General features: G+C 38.0%; 3 protein-coding genes across 3 annotated transcripts in view; 2 read left to right on the plus strand and 1 right to left on the minus strand.

The window, feature by feature from the left end:
* LOC124159276 (staphylococcal nuclease domain-containing protein 1) overlaps nucleotides 1-4820 on the plus strand; it is a 38977-nt gene extending 34157 nt beyond the window's left edge. The window contains exons 16-17 of the mRNA XM_046534978.1: nucleotides 2643-2849; nucleotides 3484-4820. Coding sequence (XP_046390934.1) covers nucleotides 2643-2849; nucleotides 3484-3594 — 318 coding nt within the window. The 3' untranslated portion in view covers nucleotides 3595-4820. The remainder of the gene's footprint in view (nucleotides 1-2642; nucleotides 2850-3483) is intronic.
* LOC124159277 (methylosome protein 50-like) lies at nucleotides 4348-14419 on the minus strand. The gene is made up of 7 exons (XM_046534979.1): nucleotides 14210-14419; nucleotides 13059-13225; nucleotides 12074-12345; nucleotides 11178-11359; nucleotides 5987-6185; nucleotides 5820-5897; nucleotides 4348-5197 (listed from the first exon to the last, which is right to left on the minus strand). The coding sequence occupies exons 1-7, from the start codon at nucleotides 14334-14336 to the stop codon at nucleotides 5035-5037; spliced, it is 1188 nt and encodes a 395-aa protein (XP_046390935.1). The 5' UTR covers nucleotides 14337-14419; the 3' UTR covers nucleotides 4348-5034.
* Nucleotides 14420-15217: 798 nt separating this feature from the next.
* Nucleotides 15218-17015, plus strand: LOC124159279 (uncharacterized protein DDB_G0283357-like). Its single transcript, XM_046534980.1, has 2 exons — nucleotides 15218-15717; nucleotides 15905-17015. Exons 1-2 carry the CDS (start codon nucleotides 15343-15345, stop codon nucleotides 16175-16177), a joined length of 648 nt encoding a protein of 215 aa, XP_046390936.1. The 5' UTR covers nucleotides 15218-15342; the 3' UTR covers nucleotides 16178-17015.
* The last annotated feature ends 2110 nt before the right edge of the window (nucleotides 17016-19125 follow it).

Consider the following 19125-nt stretch of genomic DNA (forward strand, 5'->3'; position numbering starts at 1 on the left):
TTTTCGGCTCCGGATGCATCGCAGGCCCCGCTAGATCAGTTCGCCACAATCGTGAGTTAGCGCATACGTGTAATGCAGTGTTGCATCCCGCAGGATAACCGTACTCCTCGATAACTTACATGCAGTCCGGCTGGCGAGGGGTGTCCGATTACGGCACAATAGGAGGGGTGGATAATCCTGCGTCAGCACGGTTTAAAGCCAATCGCTGTCCCCCAAACGCACCTCACACCCTCGTCTAGTCATACAACGTTGTCAAATGCATATTCGAGCACCGAAATAAGCCTGACCAACCAAAATAAGCCCATTCTTCGAATCACAAGAACAAGTAATTATCCCTCTAGGTCCTTCACGCTCGTCGTCCCTTCCGGTTATTTTCTTCATGGAACACTTTGCAAGCGTTTCCCTTTCTTACCTGGCTCCCATACCCCCTACCCAGCCCATTGTCTGTTACTGGACAACTCTCGGTGGCTGGACCGTAATTTTATCAACCTTGGGACGCATCTAGTTTGAACATGGAGTTCAAGTGTTCGGGAAGATATCAACCTTCGATTGCGTCATGGCGCAGTCTTCTGTTGAAAAACTGAAACAAATTTTCTTGCTTATATATATTTCCGCGTAATTTAATAGCGTTTATAATACACTATTTCTTTCGACGATTCTTGAAAGAAACGTTCTTACGAACTTCGTTATTACGAACCTCCGATTTTTCGGCCCCGTGAACTTCATAATAACGAGAGTCTACTGTAGTTAATTCGAAGATTGAAACCTTTTTTCATTTTCGAACGCAAGCGTAACAGTTTATATCCCGAGTTTGTGAAGATATACCCATGCCTCGTGTAGCACAAGGGATGTGTTCCATTGGGTCTTTGTGCTAATCGAATTTGCGTTTTTGGAGACCATTTTAACTTGGGGAAGATAGGGATGCGTTCTGGTAGCATAGGTGCTGCGTATAGAATTTCCTGTAAACCATATATATTCCTCTTATTAGCCTTAGAAAAACTTATTTACATAAACATTTATAGTTTATAATATCTTTTTTGAAATCCCCTCTTATGTGCGTGTGGGCTAACATCTAGGAAAAAAACATGCTAACTCAGAGGTTAGTAATGCATTGCTGGCAGGTGACGAATTTTCAAACCTGTCTTGAAACAATTCTTGTGTCTTTTGTCTTGAAGCCTCCACTTGATGTCTCAGAGCAATCACCACCCTTATCTTCTTTTATAAATTCAAATAAAGCCACAGATTTTGCACAAATAACTGCAATTGATAGAGGAACATCATTTGACCGTTTTTGATAAATCCAGGTAATTAGAAGTCTTTCTGCCTTTTATCCAACAATGAACTTCGCGTATGTGTTGACCGCTTGCCTGCAGTTGGTGTGACTGATGTCACTGACATTTTAACTACATCTTTATTCAGAGAAATAGTGCAGACTCCGACATTGTGAGCTTATACATAACACGCCATATCGCTTTGATGCTCTCAGTTTTCAAAGCAATAGTTTCAATTTCTCTTCTAGGTTTATGCATTGTCTTGATAACTTTTTTATTTTTTTTATCTGCATTCCTATTTTTTGCCATAGTTCACTCCGTATGGCTGTATCAAAATCACCTTCTACTGCTGTACAACTCCCGCTATGTATTCCTGAGACACAGAGGGCTTATGACTGCTGGAAGGGAAAGAAGCCAATGTGTTTGAGAATCTCTCTCGGACCCTTATACACAGCTCTGCCCCTATTCCATTTCTCCCCTATGAATGCCTTTGACATGGAAGGCTTTAAACCCTTTAGGCGGAAGTCAATTCGCCTGATAACCTGGGACGGCAAAAAATACATCTCAAACCGTATTGTAAAAAAAATTTCCACTAGCTCCAAACTTAATTAATGATCGAAATTAACCAAAGTCATTCAGTTAAAGAGAGGAGATACATTACTTCAGTAGGTCAGTTGGACCGCATGACTAATAATATGGCCATTGTGCAGAGACTTTCACACAATGGCCAAAAATTTCAACGAATATATAAACAAAGAATAAGAATTGAGGCAAGAAATAATATTAATATGCGTAAAATGAGAGTAATATCATGTGCACTTAGTGCAAGTTCACGTTTTATCAAGAGAATTTTAAGGTTGATTAGACAAAGCAGCATTGGGAAGTAAGATTTTACACTTTCCCGACAAATAGAATATATGTTTAAACTTTTATTGGGATTCCATGCGGCTAAGATTTTATAAGAGCGCCAACTTTCGAGTACTGACTCGTTACCCATTCTCACGGCTACTGAATAATGGTGAGAATGGGTAATGTGTTTGTACTGGAAATGGGAGCATTGGGAATTTTATATCAAATCATTCAGTATGATTTAAGGAACTTTAAAAAATGGAGCTCAATCATGTCCATACTAGGCCTTAAATAAATTAATGTTCACAAATGCTCAAATAAAAAAAAACCCTTGCATTTACCAGGTAAAAGAGGGTAGCTGCAATAGGATTAATTTAAAAACTGCTTTGTTTTCTAAAAAGTTCTCCTGAATGCTAGTGAAACAGTATTTAGTGCATATTTTTGTTGGAACATTATTACTTTGCGTAGAATATGATTATGTTTGTGGAGGTACTAATAATTTCAAATTACATTTGTAAACAGGAGGACTATAAGAATGAAGCCATTGCCGAGCTAAGGTTTCTCACTGGAAATGGTGAAGTGAATGTTCGTCTCAACGAGGAGTTTAGGGTTGGTGGGTTGCCCTATGCAATGCTCAGAAATGTTGATGGAGAGGATATTGGCCGAACAATGGTGGCAGAAGGTCGGGTCTTTGCCAGCCATCGACGTGAAGTGCGCTTTAAGGAGTTGGTAAGTTATCATTTTTACCATATCATTGCCATATATGCATTACCATATCATATAATTATCAAAAATGAGTTGATTTGCTGCCAGAAAGAGTGATTTAATGGAAAATGAATGCTGCATGAGATTAGTTTAATGAATCATTCCACATATTTCCACAGGATTCTGATGTTTCTTATGTATTCTTTTCATGAGTCTTGCTGGAACAAAAAAATGATGATGCTCCATAGGCCATGTGTTGTTTTGTATATTTTGTATTGTAAATAATTGAAACTCAAGCTTCTTCCTAATGTTCTGAAGAAAACTTGAATCATTGGCTTTTGAAATACTATGAGATTGAATTATTGAGAGTATTGCTTTGTTTAACCCATCTTCCTTTGTTGATCCTCTTGCTGCTGGTGCTTTCACTCTTAGCTTGATACTGAATTGGTCCCAGTATAAATTTTGAGTGTGCATTTATATGACTGTCTCATCTGTCACGTTTTACAGTGATTGCAGCTCTAAACCTTATATCTGATCATCTTCATAGTTTCTGACATGAACTAGCCTTAATTATATGTGCCCTTTTACCCACTTTAAAACATTTGAAGAGGTGTGTCCATGTCTACATCATATTTCATGGTATCATTCCCATTCTCAGATGGAGGACTATATGGCCGCGGAACACGAGGCAAGACGAGATCATAAAAACATGTGGCAGTATGGTGATGCTACTGAAGATGATGCGAAGGAGTTTGGCCACAGCCGCTGATTCTCGTCCACCTCACCATCAACCCCTTGGGCCCAACCAGTCCCTGGACCACTGCCCTGCGTGAAATGGCCAAAGAGAGAAAAGCATACACCACAATGCAATCAATGATTTATCCTCTTCCGGCCAGATGCCTTGGGCAAACGCATACCTTTCCTTCCACTCACCATCTCATTACCCATTCTTTCCTTCACTCAGTCTATCATTCATTCAAAAAAAATATATATACTCTAATCATGTGCTTAAATTGAGTGATGGCTAATGAGTTTGCTAAGCATGGAAGATATGTTTGTCATTTGAACTGAATTCTCCTTGAGAAAATGGATGTTGTAACTTGTTACTTTTTGATTGACCAAAGGTGTTCATTTTTGTTGAATTAATTGTTGATTTTTAAGAAATTTATTTAACCTTTGGATTATCATTCTATGTTCTCTACACTACTTTCATATTTTTTTGTGTGGTATTTCTATGCTAGTGTGTGGTTGTGTTAATTTTAAAGTGCCTAAGGCACCTAATGGTTCCCCTGTTGACTATTTAAATTGCTGTAATTGGGCGAGGTTGTTAATGGGAATTCTTAGGTGCTTAACTTTTCCAGCATTTTATGCTCGTTTTTTTCTAATGTCTTGGTAAACCAATGCATTTCCCCAAGGAGATATGTAATTTAAATACGATGTGCTGTGAGGGAAAAGGCAAGCATTTTATGTGAATTGTAATGGCATGTGTTTACTGGCCCAGGTGTTGGTTTTTCCCTCACTCTCTGAAGACTTCATGACTTGCATTAATTCATCTCATTTGAAGACACGCAGTTTTATATGCCGCGAAATGATACTGACCCTTCTCCTTGAGGGTCATTTCCTGTGATTCAAGTAATATTTGGGGCGATTTAGGTATGTGTTTTTGGCAATTTTGCTGCAGGGAGTAGAATCTCCGTGCAATCTTGCTGCAGAGCTCGTGGTGGTCGTCTCCATAGCAAGGAAGAGGAATTAACTTGGAGTGAATGTCAGAGTGCATCTGCTATGAAGTAGTACTTGTGTTTATTCCAAGTGAGCTTTCTGTTAATTTGCAAAAAAGTGAGAGATTATGGGTGTGGGACTAATGAACGTTTTATATACCATTAGGCTAGCAAAAGACCAAGCCTTTGAATGATATTTAAGAATAATTGCTCTGGTGGGAATGGGGTTGTGTTGAAAAAAAAACAGAATTCTATGAATAAAACTGTTGAAGGGTAATAGCATTTAATGTTATTTTTTCACAAAAAAGTACATCATTGGAATTGATCGAATGTGGGTTGATGGATTTCAATTTATATCTTAACTCTTATATTCTTAGTGATCCAGCTGTTAACTGACCGAAGAATGCCTATTACTTGCAAGGCAAATGAATAAATATCCTTACTAGGCTATGACCGACAGGTCACAAATGGAATGCATTTACAAGCACCTGCTAGTCATCTATTGGTGCACTAGACGGTGGAGAGGGAAGAGTTGAAGATGGTGGAACATGGGCATATATTCTATGATCCCACCCACATGAAATGAGGCGGGAGTTTGCTTTAGGTTCCCAACACAGCCCACGAACGAAGTCTTCATGGCGGTCATCAGTGTATCTGCAAAAGAGGAAACTCATAATGACACCATAAAACTGAGATAACAGGACAAAACTGTGTGACTTCCAAGACCAATGAAAATCTTGTTAAACTCGAGGCAATAACTCTCAAGCTCGTAACATATAGCTAAAAAATCTCTACCAGTTGAAAATAAGGTTGCTAGACCAATATTATTCAACAAGTGAATCTCCTTACCACTTGATACTTATAAAACAAGAAAACATAATTCTTAAGCTAGTGGCTACATTTAAAATAATAGTGGACTGTGATAAAAAATATTTTTTATATCTTTTTACCTCAATAATTCATTGTCTCTCCATTCACTTCAATTTAAGTTTTACTAAATACACACTCTTATCTTTAAGATTAACTAATAATGTTTAAGATTCCATTTCATTATTTGTAAGCAAGATTTAAATTAAGACCTTGTATAATTTCTTTCACCCCTTTACAAGTGGAGTCATGCAAATTATGTAACAGGAAAGAAGACTGTTTCCTCGTAATCAATAAAATAAAATACTCATTATGAAACCCCCTCCATACTTACATAGCAAATTATGTACTTCACCACAAATCTAAACATTCATAAAATAATTAAACTTTATGTTTTCAATATACTCACTCAACATTCATACAGTTTCCATCCAGACCAATGACTTTCACCACACTATCATCTGCACATGCTGCCAAAAGCTGAGGTCTGCAAAGAAAGAAGAATTATTTAAAAGTTAACTTACACGTACAGAAATCTTGAAGAAGATCAAATAGTTTTATAAAAACTGAAAATACCTGGTGGGACAAAATACAAGTTTGTGAAGTGATCTCTGAAAGACTGACAGCTTTGTGGTAGTCGACTCTTTTTTCCCCACTCGTGAATCAACTAAATGGACAGCACCACTTCCTAGGCCCACGGCAAGAACTCCAGCACTACTTTGAGGCTGCCAAGCTAACGCCTGAGCTCCACATCTTCCGGGAGCTTCAAATATCACTGCAATTAAAAATGAATAAGATGTATGGAGATTAATCTTGAATCATACTTTAATATCTAAATAATTTTTCCTATTCGCTAGAAGTTTGTTAGTTTTGTTTGTTTATTACTATTAGGAAGAATGTACAATTCATAAGTTTCCACTTGTCTTTGTTCAGTTCTCTCTTTAAGTGGAAAGCTGCACGAGTGGCATCTATTGGATACAGACTCCAGTTAAAGGTATTCCTGAACAAATAACTCAAATATAGTAAAAAGAGGCTATTCAGGCTTCCAGGATTCACCAGGAAAGCATTAGATCATACTTGAATATATACACCAGAGGGAATCAAGTTTCTCTTCATTTTCATTGGCAGTTCTTCTGTTATGAATTAGGAAGTTTCTGAGTCCAAGTCCTGAGTAAGGCACTCTCAATTTAGTTACCTGCCTGACTGGGACTCAAACCCAAAACCTAATGGCTACACACCGGATGCTTCACCAAGACACTAAGATTCACTATGATTTCACCGGGAGTTTGTGAAAAAGAAAACTTGGATGGATCTGGATTCTGCTGGATCAATAGGTGGCACTGATGCAGCTCACCACTGACTGACAGAAGAACTGGACAAGGACAAAATAATGAAAGTATAGATGCACATGATGGTTCGATAGAGACAAGGAACGTGTGTTTCAGGGCTCGCGGAGCCCAAGTGAAGCAAGCCAATATGGCCTATATACTCCATTCATATAATGCAATGAGCATAAACATTAAATATAATTCACAGAAGATAGGCCACATTTTCACTGTCAATATCCAATACCTTATGCCTAAGTGAACCTGAGAGCTATGCCGGCGGGAGCAAAAGCTCCTGGTAGGGCCACCCAAGCCGGACAGGCCAAAGGGGATAGGCCCGACAAAAAGAGATACCCTGGTCCTCCAGGTTGGGGGTTGGGCGTGGGGCTAACAATCCCACACCGTAAAAAAATGTTCTGTTACGAAACCCATAAAGAAGCCTCGGAATACGGACGGATTTAAGGATAATGACACTGGCAAACAATCAGGAACTCGAAAACTGAATACAACATTGACCTTAGCTACATGGAATGTAAGGACCATGTTGAAGGCTGGAAAAATGGCAGAGATCGCTGAAGAAGTATTGAAATATGGGATAGATGTAGTGGCGTTACAAGAAATAAGATGGAATGGAAATGGAAGAGTGGATAAAAAGGACTACTCAATGTTCTATAGTGGGCCTAAACTGAGAACTGGACAATGTGGAACAGGGTTTATCCATAATAACAAAATGAAGCAAAGCTGCTTAGGGTATGAACCTCTGGGGGATAGAATGTGCAAGATAAGGCTCAAAGGACGTTTTAGAAACTTATCTATCTCAGCTTATGCACCCACAGAAGATGCTAATGATGATGAAAAGAATGCTTTCTATGATCAACTGGATAGAGAATGCAGCAAGATACCTAAATATGATATGTTGATTCTCCTAGGAGATTTCAATGCAAAAATAGGAAGAGAGGACTTCTTGCAGCATGTAGCTGGAAAACACTCTTTACATACTGAAACAAATGGAAACGGAATGATGCTAAGCCAGCTGGCAGAAGCTAAAGGGCTAATAATCAAAAGTACCTGTTTTGCTCACAAAGATATTCATAAGGGAACATGGAAAATGGCAGGTACAGGAGTGGTCAACCAAATTGATCACGTTCTGGTTTCCAGAAGACATGCATCTTCAGTCATTGACATAAGGTCTGCAAGAGGCCCAAACTGTGATTCAGACCATTATTTGGTAAAGGCCAAGCTCAGGGAAAGAATTGCGAATGTGGGACGTATTAAAGGACCCAAGAGGATACAGTGGAGAGTGGAAAAGTTCAGACAACCAGCAGCTGTAGCCCAATATCAGGAAATCCTGGGTAAGAAACTAGAAGAAGGAGCAGAGAACCTGAGGGTAAATGACTCGGTAGAGAGAAAATGGCTTAATATAAAGAAGGCTATGAAAGAGGCTGCAGAGGAGACCATAGGAGAAAGAAAGAGAACAAGGAATGAAGAATGGTTTGATAATGAGTGCAGAAAAGCTATAGAAAGGAAGAATATAGATCGAAGGAACACCATCCAGAAAGAGACAAGACAAAATGTTGAAAGATATAAAGAAAGCAGAAGACAAGCAAATAAAATACTACGAAAAAAGAAAAAACAGTACTTAAAAGGGTTTGTGGAGAAGATTGAGGAACTGAACACACAAAATGAAAGTAGAAAGTTATACCAGGCAATCAAACGGATGACGAATAAATTTCAACCAAGAACAAACGCATGTAAGGATAAGAATGGGAGGTTGGTTGGAACAGAGGAAGAAGAAATGGGAAGATGGGCCGAGTACTTTAAGGAATTGCTGAATGTCAATGAGATAGATGAGGAGGATGGAGAAATGTTGGACATGAGGGTGGACACCAATATTAGTAGGCCATCAATTGAGGAGGTGGAGGAGTCGTTAAAACAGCAGCGGAATGGGAGAGCTCCAGGGGAAGATCAAATTGTACCAGAGTTAATCAAGTATGGAGGAAAAAATTTAACAAAGAACCTACATATACTGATATGTGAAATATGGGAGAAAGAAGATGCCTGAGAAATGGAAGATTGGTTTAATTTGCCCTATATTCAAGAAGGGAGATAAATTGCAATGCAGCAACTATAGGGGAATCACATTACTAAATGTCACTTATAAGATACTTTCTTGTATACTGCAGAGGAGACTTAACACGTATGCTGAAGTAATCCTTGGTGAATACCAATGTGGCTTCAGGCCGGGAAGAGGAACAACCGACCAAATCTTTGTAATGAGACAATGCATGGAGAAATGTTATGAGTACAACATTGACCTACATATGCTTTTCATTGATTTCCAGCAAGCTTTTGATAGTGTCAATAGAAGAAAAATGTTGAAGGCATTGGAGGGATTTGGAATACCAAAAAAACTAATTAAGTTGGTAAATATGACAATGGAAGGATCTCAAGCTAAGGCCTATATCGGGGGCAAGACTAGTGAAGCCTTTAAGATAACAACTGGAGTAAGAAAAGGAGATTCTCTATCAGCAGTACTATTTAATCTGTGTCTACATGAAGCCATGAAAGAACTGGGGTTAGAGGGGACAATTGTGCATAAATCTACTCAGACATGTGCCTATGCCGACGATATAGTTCTAATGGCACGGAATATGGATTCTCTGAAAGAAATATTCAAAATCTTAGAACAGAAGAGTAAGAATATAGGGCTCAGAATCAATGAGAGAAAAACGAAATACATGAGAATGTCGACCACGGAAGACAGAAGATGGACTCAAAACGTTACATTTGGGCAGTACAACTTTGAAAATGTAAAATATTTCAGCTACCTCGGTACTAATTTAAACTGTAAGAACTCAATGACGGAAGAGATTAACAAGAGGATAATGGCTGGAAATAGGGCTTACTTTGCTAATATTAAGCTCCTGAAGTCAACTCTTCTATCTAAGGAGATGAAATTCAAGATCTATAAGACACTCATCAGACCGGTCGTGACATATGGAGCAGAAACGTGGAGCATCTCCGCTGGAAACGAGCAAGCTCTGCGGATATTTGAACGGAATGTTTTGCAAAAGATATATGGTCCCGTGACAGATGGGGTAACTTGGAGGATAAGAACAAACAAGGAAATAGAAAATATTATCCGAGGCGAAGACATAGTGAGGTTTGTGAAGACCCAACGGCTAGCTTGGCTAGGTCATGTAAAAAGAATGAGTGAAGAAAGGATGCCTAAGAAGATTCTACATGGAAATATGGATGGAAAGAGAAAAAGAGGAAGACCGAGGAAAAGATGGATGCAGGATGTGGAAGAAGACATGAAGGCTATGAGGATTGTCAGATGGTGGGAGAAAGTGCAGAACAGGAGAGAATGGACAGGCGTCTTGAGGGAGGCCAAAGCCCATGCCGGGCTGTAGTGCCAAGGAAGTAAGTAAGTAAGTAAGTATCCAATACCTTATATTTATACTTGCTTATTTTTACATAATCACTCCTAGCAAGCAGAACATAAAGAACAATTAAATTGGGATCTGGAAGGGGATACACTCAACACGAGGCTCATGAGTCTCGGACTTTTATGCCCTGCACCTCAAAAGAGGATGGAAGAACCTCATTCTGTCACTATGGCAATGTGAGCAACCTCAAGCAAAATCATATTTAAAGCCAGATCGATTTTTGACCAGTTCACTTGTGGAAATCATTGTAATTACAAACAGCTGTAGTATTCACTCAACAAATTTCAACATTTACACATCATTACCAAGAGCTGTCTGAATAAAGAGCAGCTAGCCTAATAAAGCTAGCAACACCTCCCAGCAATATAAATGCCAGGCTAGCTGCTATATATCAAGACAGCTTTTGATAATGTGCAAGCTTAGAAACAGGATGAACAAATAGTGTGGACAATTACTACTGCTGCTTGTATCTTACCTTATTTACTGTTCCTAGAGAAATGCAAAATCCAGAGATTTTTCTCTAGATAGCATATAGTGCACACGTGTATGATATAACACTTCCTCTGTTAATAATATGAATGAAAACTTCTCAGACTCATCACCTGACAGGGGCAGATTGAGGCGGTCATGTTTTAAGTGGGTACCAGTTCATTACTTTCTGTTGTGCCTAGGTTGTATCCAATACCTCATAGCGATAATGCATATGAGGTCATAGATGCATTGACAAGTGTTTGGAGAACCATTTCAATTAAAAGTGGCCGAAGAAAAGCCAACTTAAAGGTGAGCCTGAGAAAAGTTGATTCAAATGCACTTGCTGCAAAGAGTAATGCCAATGTAAAGTAGATGTACCTTTGAAAAGTTAGGTACATATTTTAATACTACCTAGAATTCAAAGAACAAGTGCAAACATAAATTTCACTAAAATAATCCTAAATTGTGATCAGCACCTAGAATACTTAGGTTAGCTTAGCAAAGGGTTGATCGGCAACTCACAATGTGCTGGTCTAGGCTGCCGAGGATCCCATATTAAGGCTGTCCCGTCCAAAGAGCATGATGCAAAAAGGCCTTCAGAATTGCTTCCCTTGGGTGCTGCACTCACTTTTACCACCTGATGTGAATGTGCAGGACGATAAGTATGCTCTGACACCAAAGCCTCAACATCCCATATTTTAATACTGGAAAAAAGGAAAATATTCACCTTAAATATCTCTCAAACAAACAGCCATAACAAGGCCATCAATTTGACAAGAACTTTAGTTTTTCACACTACAATGTTGAAAATTAAAAAGAAATAAGTCACTATGAAAAGGCTTTTGGATGGGAGAGTGGGTAGGGGACCTGCCTGAAACTAATCTTAGGATTTAAATTGGGATACTGATGAATTATTTCAAGCAAATTATTACTTTTGCATCCAACCAGATTCGGCCATAGGTTTGCAGAAACAAACCAGCTTGCAAAAGCCCTGGTTTCCAAGAACTGCTGAATGATTCATGACAGTGTGATTGTCTATCAGTTGCTTTTTACGAGAGCAATGTGTTCCTGGCTCGCAGTTGCCACTCGGGCAACTTCAGTGCAACCAGACTGCATGGCATGGTGCCTGACATTGTAGTTTCTAACTTCATGCACTGGTTTCACTCATCCTTAACAAGCACTCTCCCAGATTCATGATCACATTGTTGTGCATCACACTGCCACAGATGTGTGGTTCTTAGAAACCATGGCTTCAACAGTAAAAAAAATTAATCCCAAACTTCAGGAATGCGCTTACAATTTCAAAATTTAGGCCTGGATTGAATAACACCACCCAAACAATATTATTCAATTATCTCTGCTAATAGTAACATATTTTGTATCATGAATAATAGTAAAACAAGGAATTAACTTCATACCACATATCAGCACCACCAGAGACTGCTTTGAATGCAGAATTAGAACCAGATGAGGGTAGGACTGCAAGGCAGAGAACAGCTGCATCATGTTCCCCAGCTGATGCCAATGTCATAAAATGGTGCTTCTGATCGGCTTGCTCCCAAGGCATAGACTCGACTAAGCGATCACTGCCATTTGCATTCCCTGCATTTCCACCACCTCCACCCCACTCCCTGCTGCCTTCCACTAGCTGAAGAAGTTGCAGTACACCCGAGTCCTTGCCAATCAGAATCTGTAAAAACAAATTCAATCAGTGAAAGCAGGGAAGTATCCTTCACTTTTGTACATTGGCCTCCACTTCAAAATAATGATATGTTACCAAGGACCACTTTTTTGCAGTGAATTCTACAGGAAAGTGAATGGATATGATACTGATTAAGAAATTCATCTATTTAACCAACACCATAGTATTAATTTTAAAACAAGCAATGAGAATTATTTCTTATGAACTTTTTGAGAGCATAATTATGAGTCGCCAAGTTCACATGAAGAATGATAGGATATATAACTCTTCAGCAACAAATAACAGGCACATTGCAACCAAATTTGCACGACTGATAAAAATTATTATTATTCCAGCCTCTAAAAAATATCAATATGCAATGAATGAAGACGTATATAAACCCACCCCATTGGTATGAGAAGTTTTTGATGGCAAACATTAGTTTTGACCAAAACAAGCTTGACATCCTAACGTTTTTCACTCGTGACAAAATTAATTCAAATTCTGAATTACCACTTAAATAATTTTCTCAAAAACACAGTAAAATTTTCGTAACTAAGTTAACATCAACACTATCTTAAAATTAAGTTTTATCACAAAATGCCATCCGTGACCAAAATCCCAATTAAAAAACCATTTATAACCAACAGAAAATTTTAAAGAAAAGAGTCCAATAAGACTTTTCAAACCATTCAGAGCTATTAACATATCTAGGTTATTACTTTATCTTTGCTAGGAAGGAACAGTCCATCGCACACTCCACTGTCACACAGCACACCCGTTAAACTATTATCTGTTTTAGGCTCCAATTCTGTGTGTGAAAAACACCACACTGAACCATTCCATATTCTGCCAGTGAGGTTAGAGGATCCTAGAAGCATTAATCCATCTGAAAAAGACAAAAAATGACATTAATTCACAAGAATTTAATAATTTTTTATACAAATGGGTCAATCACACACTCCTAGGACTCCTCGTTTGAAATGTCAACTACATACTTGTGTAATATGATGCTTATTACAGTCTATGCTTAAAAAAGAGCAGAGAAGATTGCATTTCCTCCACATAGGATTGTCAGGACGACGGAAGAGGAGTGAGGGAAAGGAAGGAAATGAAAAAGATATATGATGGGAGTAAGTAGTCAGAAAAAGTCACACGCAACCTACTTAAGGCATAGATCTAGGAAAATATGTTACCATTTATTGCATTTCAATGAATAAGATATGGGAAAACCAATAAAGTAAGGCCGCATACATGGTACACCACAAAATAATAGACCCATTACGCTTATGATTCCTCCAAAACATACGCTAACATAAGCAAACTCGTGTATCTTAATACTTAATAACCCATATTACTGAATCGAAACTCAACAGGAGGCAATTATTGTAAATAAAGAAATTTTGGTAATGTACCGCTAAAAGGCCCGCATTATCAATCCACTTATCAGCAACCGTTCAAATGGTAAGCACGATGCTAAATAATTGAGATATCTAATGATAAAAATTTATATTGATATTGCCAATTCATACTCGTAGAAAATAAGCCATCGACGAACGGACAAACTACAGTAAGACTGAGAGCTGTAACAAGATTGCTAAGAAGTACAACAGATAGATAAAATAACATAGTTCATGGTAAGATGGTACGACGAGACGATAAGATTAACACAAATATGATGATTGCTCAAACATAAGTTTGTGACACTTAGCAGCAATTGGAACAGACAATACATGGTCAAACACAAGGAAGCAAGCAATCACCACTGTCAAAATGAGTATAAGCCGACATACTCACAAGCATAAAAAAGGTAATCACTGTTAATACACAGACATAGATATAGGATTTAAAAATGTGCAACGAAGATGCTCACCTTCATTTATATCAATAAAATCCAACCTTTTCTCAATCTGAGCGGGAACAAAAGCTGGCTGATGGTACCGATATGCCTCAGCAACTCGGTTAGGTTCAATATCACAAGCGCTAGATTCCATTTTCATTATAAACAGACGTAACACGTGCCTTTACTTCCTAAAACTAAATCAAACACAATGCCGTCTACCGCTCTCCATGTTTCAATTCACTTTATCTCCGCTTAAAGAAATTAACGATAGGTGGCCTTACAACCGCTGTAAAGTGAGCAGCGGGAATACAAAAATAATATATCTTCCTTAGCAGTTTTTCGCGCTGAGGTGAGCATACTCATTACGTTTTTAATGCAACAAGTATTCTAAGGTTTTATTATTTTATGGAATAAGATTTACAGGGAACCATATTCTTAAGAGATCAACAACGTCTTTTACTTATCAAAATCTTACAGGAGCATATCATAACACCAAAGCATAAAGAAAACATTCCATAAACAACTCTACGACATTATTATAACCAATATAATTGCATCTACTTCATCATACGATAACATAACAGTTATTATTTATAAATAAATAACTATACGTAGATTGATCAATGCCTACACAATAAAGTAAAGATAATCATTATATGCATACGGGTCACAATGGTAGAAATGTATGATTTTGATGGATAAAAAATATATTAGGAATATATAGTATTGTGAAAGTAAAAATGGTTTATTTCAGAATTTTGCAAATACGACACATATAGAGAAAAACTGCCGCTATGTTCATAGAAGTGGCTGTAAAGCCGTTCCGAAGAAAAACACTGACGGTGAGGGTACAGTACAATAGCTGTAACACGGGGAAATTAACACAGTTATTGTAGTAGGGCATGAATGTTACTAACGAGAACCTTGATTCTCTTTTTTTGCCAGTCGCTTGCGGGCCTTGCGGGCTTGCGGCGTTGATCGGCGGAACATATTCGATAATCGTTGGTATGTAGCATATCGACCTATCGATTGATCTCGAGTCCTACAATCTCGAGTTATCTACAATGGCGTCGTAAACAAAGTTGTTGACTCTATTTATATGTGGATAAGTTATTCAACTTCTACGGGAATTTCTTGGCTTTAGTGTTTCAAAAATAATAGAAATGGATCCGAACTACATCAAATTCAGTGACGGTAGTCCGCCTTTGTTCTCGATCGATCGGTCTGGTGAAAATAAGATTCGTTCTCACAAGAGCCGCGGTCGAGGAAATTACTTTTCGCCTTACAAAAATTCCCCACATGGTGGACATAATTCGAGTTCCCCTGGCCATAGTTCTGGGCAAGATAGCCCAGATTTCATTCCTTTTGGTTATAGCAGCCCCAACAACAGTTTCGGCAGTGGACGAGGCCGAGGCCAGTGGAATCGAGGACAAGGCAATAGACGGTATAACAACAATAATGGTGGCCAGGGAGGATATAAAGGGAGTATGAGCCCCTTCCAGTCGAATCGTGGAAAGTTTTCATCTCCATATAGAGGGGTATTTACTTTATTATTTCATGCATGGCAACCCTTATCTTTTAGTCACATAGCACCTTCCCCGGTTTAATCTTTCTTTTATGTGTGCACATGGGATGTTTAATTTATTGAATTAATGTACGAATCATGTGTTGCGACACGATTCCCGACTGCAGTGACGTTAATATTTTTTATCAATTTGGTTGCAGAAAAGAGGGGACAATAAGTACCACGGTAATGCCGCAGATATTTCTCTCTACTACCACCATTCAATGGTGGAAGATCCATGGGCAGAGTTAGAGGAAAAACTGAATCTTAGTAGTCCAAAGCCTGACTGTAAAAGAGTTTCGGACGGTAATAAGATTGATCCTGTTGGTTCCTCACAGAGCGATTCCGACTCGGCACCATCTTGCGTAAATTTAACGTGTGGAAGTCAAGGTGATGAGAGCGTAGACTCTGGAAGTGATAATTCCTCCTCATAGGCCTCTTGTAGGTGCTACCAGAATGAAAGTTCGGTAACGTTTTAGGGTGAATTTAGTGGATCTTATATTCGAAGGGTTCGGTTAATTACCGATTGATGCTAGTTAAGCTACTGATTCGATATTTTTTTGTGCAATGAAGTGTCATTTCAAATGAAAATTTATTGTGCTACAGAATGAAATGAGTGCTCTTATATTAGTGTTTATTTTTGTTTAAAAATGTTCATTTTTCAAAGAAAATCATGTGGAGCATGGGTTGACCACCGTGTATCATATCTCTCTGAACAACGCGGATTCAACCGAGTTCATAAAGATGTTGTGTTTGGTGAAATTATGACGAAGTTTAGAGTTTCAAGAATACACTGTGAAAGCGCTCTCTTCAGTAGTGTGTGTTGAACCTTCTCTCCTTGATGGGCAAACGTCATGTCCTTTTCTTAGACTCACTGAGAAAGTACAAATGTTGTGAATTCTTCACCATCATATTCATTTTTTAGTTTGCATGGTAAAACTTGAATGATACCTGGGGTGAGAATAGATCTAATTACCTGACTCAATCAGTTGTGTTCATCCCCAGAGTACAGCAGATCATCAGGTATAATTGTCTTTTTTAGTAATTGCATCATGGTCATCTGCTATTGAGTATCTGACGCTACTTTCTGTGAAGTAGTAAATTTTGCTGTTCAATACTGAGACATTCATGTATTGTGAGGTTTCCTTGGAGCTGCCTAATAATGATCAAATAGGCATGTTCATTATCCCAGAAAATAACTTGCATTTGTGTTCAATGCAAGAAAATAATTTTTAAATCTTGTTATAAAATTAATAAAATTTTAATTCTCAACTTTCTGCCTTCCTCATTTTGTACCACATTTTTCTGCAATTGGAGCTGTTCTCGTTTAAGTCATTCCAAATTGTTTTTGCTACATTGCTCGTTGTCAGTAGTAGAAGTGGTGAAGATGCTCATGTGAATGCTCAGCGAATCTTCACCCTTACGATTTTTCTGCCTAAGATGAAACTTCATTGGAACCCAGTGATATTATTTTCATTCAAGCTAAGGAATTGATCATACTGACTTGGATTTGGTAAGTTCTATCCCTTTTATTGAAAGAAATCATTGCTTTGCATCAATAAATTCAGTTTTATCTACTCTCTTATATTGCCTTAGGGAATTAATTTTATCCTCCTAACTATATGGTGCAAATATATTTTTATCCGGAGGTTTGGTTTTTCTTTTTACCAATTTGACCACCCTTCAATTATGGATGGCTGTTAATATATTGGATTTATCATAGTTAGCATAATTTTGTTGTCATTCATTCAGAAAGTATTCAATGGAAGTGGTATGAACTTGGTTATCTGAAAAATCCAGATTTGAAGTAAGTTTTAACGTTTAATATTTTTTAATCATTCAAAGTCACTCCCATTTTTATTGGTCTCTTCAGGTGCAAAACTTTTCTATTGACCCTGCAAAATGGCTTAAGTCTTTTCATCTCAACTTTTCTGTTGACTACTTTTGACTGACTATGTCGGATATTATCTGTGAATTACCCTTTTGTCTAACATTATGCAACTCTTAGGGATGGCATTGTCACTGTGCTCTTAAGATTCTGGTGAGAGGAATGAACCTGAAGAAAGTTTCATGGTATAAATTTTACTTCCATATCATCTTAATTCGTGTCAGTTGTTCCAGCAATATTTTATGCTTTATTTGTGTCATGCTTCTGAGATGTTTGCTTTGCAGTAAATTTTGAAAATCCTATCCTGTGGGCAGCTCTTGTCACTACAAGGGAATGCATTTCATTATCTTTCTGGATTTTATTTTAGCATTGATATGGCAGATTAAGCCCTAGCTAGCATTCGTTTTCCAAGTTCATGATCAGAAGTTGCAGCGATGATACCTTAAATCATGATTCTCTGACTTGATTATTATTATTTTTTTAGCTCAACAACAGTGCCTTATGACCTTAATGTCCTTTATGTTGTTTGTGATAGTCATGTCCTCAATCCCTAAATATGAGACTGTTCTGTTCAATCCTTGGACCATATATTTTTTTTCAACCTATCTCAGGCCACCGGGTTTTGCTGTCAAATGTAGATGAGGTTATATCTCACTTTTCACATTATTTATTTGAAACCTTTATAATTGAAACAAAAAGAATTATGTTTTAATCATTAGCAATTCCATGTTACAAAATAAAATGACTATTTAATGAAGGTGGTGTTAATTAAAATATTGAACTCACTTTCACAGTTTTAAACTGTTATGCTCATTTGGCATATTCTTGGCTGAGCTCAAATCCTTTCTCAACTCCTTGGTCTTCTACTTTGTCTGCATTTTGGTACTACTCCAACCCAAGCTCCTCAGCTCCTTGCCCCCTCATTACCTTCTGAATCTGATTATCTCTACATTTATCAGTCAGATCGATCATTTCCCAAAGTGTCTGCAGAATCTCAGTCAAATGTCGGTGAACTTGGCGGTCTGCGTCAGCTCGCAAATGAGCTTCAATGCTGATCTGAGCTCAGATCCTTCACAGTGTGATTGGTAAGGGTAGTGTATAAGTTTTCTCTTGCTTTTGGAAGCATATGAAGGTTATAGAGTCTTCTTGTTCCCTTAAAACAGGCTATTTGTAAAAGCACATGGGATCTCAGTACAAAATAATAGATTGATAGTGACTTTGAAATACCTTTGCACAGTTACCTAAATTGGTGAATATCGTATAAAAACCGATTGGAAATCCAGTTCAATAAATTGACTACTGGTGTATCCACCTTATGAGACCAAGTAGTTGAGACTTAAAGGCTGTGTAAAACTGGGTTGACTCCCATCCATATTTTTTTGTTGCTATGTTCATATTGGTCTGTATGACACCATTTTCTGTCCTCAGTCAACCACCCCAACTGTCTATCTTTGATCCAGGCTCTTGCTATAATAATATATGCTTGCGCACCCA

The sequence above is a fragment of the Ischnura elegans genome, chromosome 5, assembly GCF_921293095.1.
Source record: "Ischnura elegans chromosome 5, ioIscEleg1.1, whole genome shotgun sequence".
In the NCBI taxonomy this organism is placed as follows: Eukaryota; Metazoa; Arthropoda; class Insecta; order Odonata; family Coenagrionidae; genus Ischnura; species Ischnura elegans.

Bases quoted from the DNA above. Each gene is read 5' to 3' on its own strand.
- LOC124159279 (XM_046534980.1), top strand. From the start codon at position 15,343: ATGGATCCGAACTACATCAAATTCAGTGACGGTAGTCCGCCTTTGTTC. The intron at 15,718-15,904 runs GTATTTACTTTA...ATTTGGTTGCAG, and splicing joins TTTCATCTCCATATAGAGGG to AAAAGAGGGGACAATAAGTA.
- LOC124159277 (XM_046534979.1), bottom strand. From the start codon at position 14,336: ATGAAAATGGAATCTAGCGCTTGTGATATTGAACCTAACCGAGTTGCT. The intron at 13,226-14,209 runs GTGAGCATCTTC...TGTCTTTTTCAG, and splicing joins TTTTATTGATATAAATGAAG to ATGGATTAATGCTTCTAGGA. The intron at 6,186-11,177 runs GTGAGTTGCCGA...TTTTAATTGCAG, and splicing joins GCAGCCTAGACCAGCACATT to TGATATTTGAAGCTCCCGGA.